The sequence below is a fragment of the Miniopterus natalensis genome, chromosome 13, assembly GCF_054644295.1.
Source record: "Miniopterus natalensis isolate mMinNat1 chromosome 13, mMinNat1.hap1, whole genome shotgun sequence".
Lineage (NCBI taxonomy): Eukaryota > Metazoa > Chordata > Mammalia > Chiroptera > Miniopteridae > Miniopterus > Miniopterus natalensis.
Genome location: NC_142093.1, coordinates 22,681,623 through 22,689,277, shown reverse-complemented (window position 1 = coordinate 22,689,277; position 7,655 = coordinate 22,681,623). Strand labels below are relative to the sequence as shown.

General features: G+C 65.2%; 1 protein-coding gene across 2 annotated transcripts; it reads left to right on the top strand.

The window, feature by feature from the left end:
* Positions 1-919: 919 nt before the first annotated feature.
* Positions 920-4,952, top strand: SIX2 (SIX homeobox 2). 2 transcript variants are annotated; one of them, XM_087823840.1, is made up of 2 exons: positions 920-1,529; positions 3,683-4,952. In XM_087823840.1, the coding sequence occupies exons 1-2, from the start codon at positions 970-972 to the stop codon at positions 4,014-4,016; spliced, it is 894 nt and encodes a 297-aa protein (XP_087679966.1). In that variant the 5' UTR covers positions 920-969; the 3' UTR covers positions 4,017-4,952. The 2 variants fall into 2 exon arrangements, with proteins under 2 accessions (XP_087679966.1, XP_087679965.1); XM_087823839.1 differs by having other exon boundaries at positions 920-1,535.
* Positions 4,953-7,655: the final 2,703 nt, after the last annotated feature.

Below are 7,655 nucleotides of genomic sequence, written 5' to 3'. Positions count from 1 at the left end.
TGGGGGCGGGGCGCGGTCGTCAGGAAAAGCCAAGTCTCAGGGGCGGCCGAGCAAGTCCAAACTTTCCCATCCCACTGGCCGGCTCTGGGGCAGAATCTACCCCCGCAAACAGTGGCCCCGGGAGGGGCGTGGTGACCCAGAGTGGGGCGGGGGCATCCCTCGGAGCCTGCGGAGAGCTGCCCGAAGTTTCTTCCCCCCGAGGTTCCTCCGCCCCTCCCTTCCTCCCCCGCCCCCCGTGGACGCCCTCCGCCCCCCTCCTCTCCCCCCTCCTCCGGCTCCGGCGCGGCCGCCTCCACCCCGCCCCCGCCCGCGTCCGTCTCCGCCCGCGCTCTTTGGGCGTCCGCGCCGTCAATCACCGCGCCGCCGCCGGGTCCTCTCCGCCTCCCAGGCCCGCGGAGCGCCCCGGGCTCCCGGCTCGGGCCGCCCACCGTTTCGCGCGGAGCCCGGCGATCTGTCAGCGGAGCAGCCGGGGGAGCCGCCCGGGCCGCCGGGGCTCGGGTTACCAGTGACTGACAGCGTCTCCATGGCGAATAATTTGACTCCAACTATTGTCTGGCGCGGGCAGGCCCCGGGTCAGATAACCAGACCAATCAGGGCGCGGGCCGCCGCGCCTCATGCCCGCTTAGAATAATATTATTAAAAAAGCAGCGAGCGAGCTAGACGGGAGGGAGACCGAGGGAGACGCGAGCGGAGGAGCGGCGGGCGGGCGCGCGGAGCATGCGAGGCGGCGCCCCGGGCGGCCCCCGGGCTGGGACGCGGCGGGCACCGGCGAGGAGCGCGGCGCTGCGCGGGGGCCGCGGCCGGCGCGGGGCCGCGCCGCAGTGACTCGGAGGTCGCCGGGAGCCAGCGCCCGGCCGGGGAGCCCGCCCCGCCCGCCTCCCGGCCGACCGCCCGGCGGGGAGGCGCCCGATGCCGGACCGCGCGGCGCGCTGAGGGCGCTGGAGGGCGGGCGGGGGCGCAGCCGGCACCATGTCCATGCTGCCTACCTTCGGCTTCACGCAGGAGCAAGTGGCGTGCGTGTGCGAGGTGCTGCAGCAGGGCGGCAACATCGAGCGGCTGGGCCGCTTCCTGTGGTCGCTGCCCGCCTGCGAGCACCTCCACAAGAATGAAAGCGTGCTCAAGGCCAAGGCGGTGGTGGCCTTCCACCGCGGCAACTTCCGCGAGCTCTACAAGATCCTGGAGAGCCACCAGTTCTCGCCGCACAACCACGCCAAGCTGCAGCAGCTGTGGCTCAAGGCGCACTACATCGAGGCCGAGAAGCTGCGCGGCCGGCCCCTGGGCGCGGTGGGCAAGTACCGCGTGCGCCGCAAGTTCCCGCTGCCGCGCTCGATCTGGGACGGCGAGGAGACCAGCTACTGCTTCAAGGAGAAGAGCCGCAGCGTGCTGCGCGAGTGGTACGCGCACAACCCCTACCCCTCGCCGCGCGAGAAGCGGGAGCTGGCGGAGGCCACGGGCCTCACCACCACGCAGGTCAGCAACTGGTTCAAGAACCGGCGGCAGCGCGACCGGGCAGCCGAGGCCAAGGAAAGGTACGAGTAAGTAGAGCTCCGGCGCCAGCTGTCCGTGGGCCCCAGGGCGGGGGTCGCGTGGCGTCGGCTTTGCCCCCGGGAGAGGCCTAGACCGGGCTCCTAGTCAGCGCCACCCCCCAAGTGAATCCTGGCCTGACCCGGATGGCACTCGGGCCTTTGGAAGATCCGGAGGGCAGGGATTTGTCTAAAGCGGGCAAAGGAATTAGGGGAATTGTTGCCTAACGCACGGGTCGCTTGTGGACAAAAACGGAGAAGCAGTGAGCTTGGGGCAAAGGCAAGACTGCGATCTTGGGTCGCCTAAGCGGGGCACAGCGGGCAGGGCCCGATAGTGCTCGGAAGGACCGAGTGGGTTTGGCCTGTTGGGGTTGAGGGTTTCAGGCGGCCTTTGCGCATTCAGGAGCACTTCCCGCACTGCCCTCGGGCCTTAGTTCTAGGCCACAGCGAGATTAGGGGGTCAGGACTGAGACTGGAACTTCCCTGGTATGACCTGAATGTGGAGGGGCCTGGGCAAGAATTTTTCTTGTCTGGATATAGGAGTTGATAGCGGGAATCTTTTATCCCGCATAGAAAGGACCAAGAAGCAAAAAGCTTGGAGAGGAAGTGTCAACTCTGGGAGAGAAACACATGCCCCTTTTTCTGCCTTGTTGGACCCAGCGCCCCTTCCCTGGCCTGCCATGCCCTGGACCCCTCTCTGCTCAGGTCTTACCCTCCTCAGTGGGTAGGTCACCAGGTCTAGGGTGAGCTCGGAGCAGCAGAAAGGCTGGGAGTTGCTTGTCCTCAGGGAAACCAAGACTTCCCGAACTAGCGTAACAGTGACTGTAGGCCCCTGTGGCTGCCAGCCCTGTTGCCCCTCAGAAACCCAAATCTGTACAGGGACGTGGGAGAGAAGCTGATTGTGGGAGCAGAATCCAGCCTGAGGGCCACAGCAAAACAGGATACCTGGAGTCGGTGGTATATGGTTTGTGCAACCCAGACTCTGCATGCTTTGCAGTTAGGTGGGAGTACTGAATAGTGGAACCAGATCTGGGGGGGGGGGGGTGCTGCAAGTGGACTCTAGTCTGAAACCATGAGGTTAGGGTATCCACAGTTGTAAGGTCTCAGCTTCTAGCCCTTTGGGAAGTTCCCTTCCAGGAACACGGGAAGAAAAGGCCTTGGGAAGCCAGTGAAGAGAATCTACCCAAGATTTCAAATCTCCAAATCTGGCAGGGTTGTCAGTCAAAGGAAAGGCAGGAGGTGGGTACTCCCTGCTGGGGACCCCTTCCACCCAGACTGGCCTGCATCCAAACTCCTGAAGAACTTGGTTCTCCGGCCAGGCCCCAGGTGAGGGCTGCCGAGTCCCCTCTTCTCTGGGACGTCCAGGCCAGGATTCGGCGTTCCCTTCATTCTTTCCCCATTCTCCCATGAGCTGCCCTCCAAGCCCCCCGTTTCCAGTCCCCCAGATGAAGTTTTCACTATGCCACCAGGGAAAGGGAGTTCTACAGCTGTAGGGCCTTGCCTCTAGACCCAGCAAGGAGAGCCCTCAGCAGGCCTGCCAGTTTGAAGCTAAAGGGAAAGGTCCTAAGCCCCAGGACCTGCCCAGCAGCAGTCAGGGATTTCCCTCAAGCGGAGAAAAGGAAACAGAGATGAGGGCCTCCGAGATCCTCAACTTAACGTGGGGCCCTGTGCCTAGTGTCTCTCACTCTCCTGGCCCCACATCTACCCAGCCAACCCTGGATGGAGGAGCCAAGAGTGATCTGAAAAGCCAGACATCTTCCCTTCCTCTTGCCCTGGCCGCCCACCCAACTCCAGGGAACCAGGCTCCCCTGCGCCCCTGCCCCTCTGCTCCGGGAAAGAAGTGTTAGCCAGTCAGCGAGGGGTGTAGGGAGGAACAACATACGGGGAGCAGGAAAGGTTTTCATGAGACTGAGGGCACGAGAGGCGGGGAGACAGAGATGATGCAGGGAGGGGGAGAAGAGAGAAGTCGGTGTTGAGAGATTGAGAACTGGCAGAAAGGGGGAGCGCCCCAGGCCAGGCCCAAATGCGGCAGCGTCCGAACGCCGCGTACGCAGCGCGGGAGGCTCTGGCCCCGACGGGCCCGCAGCTCGCGCCCCAGGAGCCCGGCGCCGAGCCGCCCGCTTCCTCGCTGACCCGCGACTTTGCTCCTGCACTTGCAGGGAGAACAGCGAGAACTCCAACTCCAGCAGCCACAACCCGCTGGCGGCCTCGCTGAACGGCAGCGGCAAGTCGGTGCTGGGCAGCTCCGAGGACGAGAAGACGCCGTCGGGGACGCCAGACCACTCGTCGTCCAGTCCCGCGCTGCTGCTCAGCCCGCCGCCCCCCGGGCTGCCGTCGCTGCACAGCCTGGGCCACCCCCCGGGCCCCAGCGCCGTGCCCGTGCCCGTGCCCGTGCCCGGCGGAGGCGGCGCGGACCCGCTGCAGCACCACCACGGCCTGCAGGACTCCATTCTCAACCCCATGTCCGCCAACCTCGTGGACCTGGGCTCCTAGAGCCCCGCGCGTCTCAACGCACTGGCCTTGCGGGCTGGGCGCCGGGACCTGAGGCGGACGGTGGGGAGGCTCCGGGCCGCGGCCCTGCCCGGTACTGAAGGGCCCGGAAAGGAGCGGGCAGAGCCGCCGCCCGGCCGCGCGGATGGCCCTCTGGTTTGGTCTTCGCGGGGGACCTTTTCCCCAACAACTTGCTTTCGAGATCCTTTGGAGGCCTGGGGCCGCGCCTTGAACCAGGGAAGGGAATAAGTTATGCGCCGTCCTTACACTGCCCCGCCCGCCCCCCGACCCTCCCGTCTGTCTCGCGCCCCCGCCTCGCCCGCCTCGTTCTCTCTTCCCTGTGCTTCCCGCCGTCTCCTCTCCTCTCTTCCGGCCTTGCTCTCCCCTTCCCGTCTTCACGCCTCTCCGTCTCCCTCTGTTTCTGGCTTGTCTCTCACGGGGCTCTGTTTCTCTGCCCCTCTGACTGCCTCTCCTCCCGCGTCCCGGCCCCGGGTGCGTGCGCCCCGGCCCTCTCCGCGGCCTGGCCCCGGGTGCGTGCGCCCCGGCCCTCTCCGCGGCCTGGCCTTCCGCCCCCTCCCGCTCCTCACTTTCCCGGGGCAGGGAGTGGGAGGCAGAAGAGCAAAGGAAAGGCCGGGCCTTCGAACCCGGGCCCCCTCCCCAGAGCCCTCCCCGGGGGTTACCGGGGGTGCAGGTGTCCGCTCTGCCCCAGTAACTTCGGTGAAAGAGAAAGGGCTGCGGGGAGAAGGCCCGCAGGGTCCGCAGCCCGCCTCCGCCCGCGCCGCGCGCCGCGCTCCGGGCCTGGGCCGCCGAGCTCCGGGCAGAGCGCGCGCCCAGCCGGACTTGCCGTGCCCCTGCCATGCCCTCATGTGAATGTTCTTCGGGAAATATTTCTGCTTTTATTTTATAATAAAATTAGAAATGATAAATATATATGGATATATACTACGAGGCCGGTGAGCCGTGAGTGCTGCAGTGTCTGATTTCCCGGCAGGGACTCAACACTCCCGTGGGCCACTTTGGGCAGCGATGCCTCGTGAGTCCCAAAGCCCGGAGATGCCTTCCCACGTACACCATGTGTGCAAGTCGCAAACTCACTCGGAAACCCCCTCTTTTCCTTCGCTTGTCGGGGGGCTCCGTGGGGAAGCGGGGTGGGGCAGCCTGCTCCTCTCGGGGACCCCTCTCCCCCCGCCAGCCAAGCAGTGCCCTCACCGCCCCCTCCTTCACCTCGGGGGCTTGGGTAGGAAACGGGAGCCCGTGCGCGGAGCCTGGGTACATGGGGCCTGTGTTGGGCGATACCAAAGCTGGGGAACTAATCGGGCCGTGGAGGTTCCCCGAAGGGGCGCGCTCCGCTGACGATCGCAGTCCCCAGAGCCAGGCGCAGCCCACCGGGCAGGTTCGCTGGCGCCGAGGGCAGCGGCCCATCCAGCCTCCAAGCCCGAGTCTTGTGTGTGCGGCCGTAGAGCAAAGGTCTCCAGGCTCAGAATCTGCCGTTTGAAGGGAGACAAAGTGGGTCGGAGAGAAGTGAGAGGAGTCGGGAGGCGGGCCGCGCGGGCGGCGTTCGGAGGGAAGCCCGAGGCCGTCGGACCCGGGCGCGCAGCGGAGGGAGCGCCTCCGCGCGTCCTGCGCCCCAGGTGCCCCGCGGCTGTAAATTAACCGCAGCAGGCCCCCCTCCGAGGGATCGAGCCCCTCCCCCTCTAGGAAACACGCGTCCAGCCGGCCCGGCGGAGCGGCGGGACTCCTGGAGTCTATGCTTTTTAGGCCCCGCAACTGCAAGCACCAAACACGTCCCACCTGCGGTCCAGAATGTGTAGGACCAGCCTGCGCGCGGGGGTGAGGCGCCCTCCCTGCGGGGTGATCTCTGAGCTCGGGAACTCCTCGGGTCTCTGCTTTCTGGTGGAACCAGCGCTCACCGAAATCTCTTTCCCGGAGACTTTCTGAGGACCGAGGATTCCTCCCCAGGCCAGACACCCGCACGCACACAGCTGGCTGGGCCCGCGGCGCCGGGCTGTGCCTCCGCCTTCGCTGCGTGCGGGCCTGGAGGCCAAGGGACCGAACCCCCGAGCACTGTGGGGCTGCCCCCCTGGCGCCGCTCCAGGCACCCCGTCCTGGCGCTCCAGGGGGACCCTGCCCCGGCAGCGCTCTTGGCCTCCCTCAGAGGCTCAGCTCTCAGGGGACATAGGGTCCCCCAGGGGCCTGGTCTGTACTTACAGGGCCCTAGTGGCCCGGCCTCCGCCCACTGCTGGGGTCGGAGCCAGCTGCCGCCTGGGGGCCCAGAGAGGCTCAGGGGTGCAGGAGGCCCAGCTGACGGACCCCAGCTTTCCTCTGGAAGGGAGGAAGCGCACATCAACCCTACCGGCCCCGATTTTCCAGATACACAGGCAAACAGGCTGTGTAGGGGCTTTCACAAGGGCACAAGCATACGCATTTATAATTTGACTCATAGGACTGAGAGCTTGTTATCTGTCAGGCACTGTGGATGCACCAAAAAACTCACCCCCTCACACGTAGTGGCCACACAGGGAAACAGAGCGTCACACATGTTCATAGGCGCTCGTACACACATAAAGAAACACACACAGACCCACAAGCACACATGTCCTCAGGCAAAACACACACTCTCCTGCACCGATATTCGATATTTGGGAGATAACACACAAATGAGCCCCTCCCAAATACCTGCGCTCACACACAGGAGCACAGAGATACATCGTGGCTCTCCCCAGCAGCACACAATCCACACTCCCCCTGGTGCCCTGCCAGCGGCCAGTGCCAGCCCAGCCACCCGCTGGAGCCAGGGCCCAGCCTCGCAGCGAAGCTTCGGGCAGGGCTCAGCACCGGCCTCGGCGTCCCAGATGGAGAGAGGTTCTAGCCCCAGGGGCAGCAGGTCAGGGACCCCACCTGCCCCAGCAGCTGCTCCCCACCACCTAGGCCCGGGGCTGAAGTTGGCCGGGAGTGCCCACTGGCCAGTAGGGGGCGAGGTGCCCGCCCTCCAGCTTCATTCAGTAAAGGACCTCGTGCATTCTCCCTGGGAAAGCTAACCTCCAAAACATTTATTTTAAACGGGGAAACTATGCAGAAGTTCTGAAAATAAACCCGAGTAGCTACTCGCCCACTGCACAAATCTCTACAAGCCAGTCCTCCAGGAGCTAACTTGCGCAGATGTAGCCAGGTGAACACAACCAGTCCCCGTCGGAGTTCACCAAACAGGGTTCCTAGTGGCCTGGCATCCCTCCCTCGTGCCCCCCTCCCCGTGGCAGCATAGAAACCAGGGGTGTTACTCCTGTGACCACCAAAGGGACGCAGCCGAAGGGAGGCAGCCACTGGAAGCCCTAGTTTCCTTCTCTGCTCTTGCGACGGCGTTCGCCTCTCATTTGTTCTCCGGTCCCATAGCCACCCAACCCTCGGAGGTGAAGCCAGACGGGGAATGGAGAGCCCAGCCTCCAGGGCAGTTGGCTGATTCATTTCCTTGGGGGCATAAAAGCCAAGGGCTACTGAGAGCAGAGGGGAACTTGGGGGCTTGCGAGGCCTCGAAAGTTTCCTCCCTTCCTTCCCCGCCCGCGCTCCGCTAGGCGGCCCTCACCAGGACTGGGGTCAAGCCTGGACCTTGGTGTCTCCGCCCTGAAGCGTGTCTCCTGGGGCCCA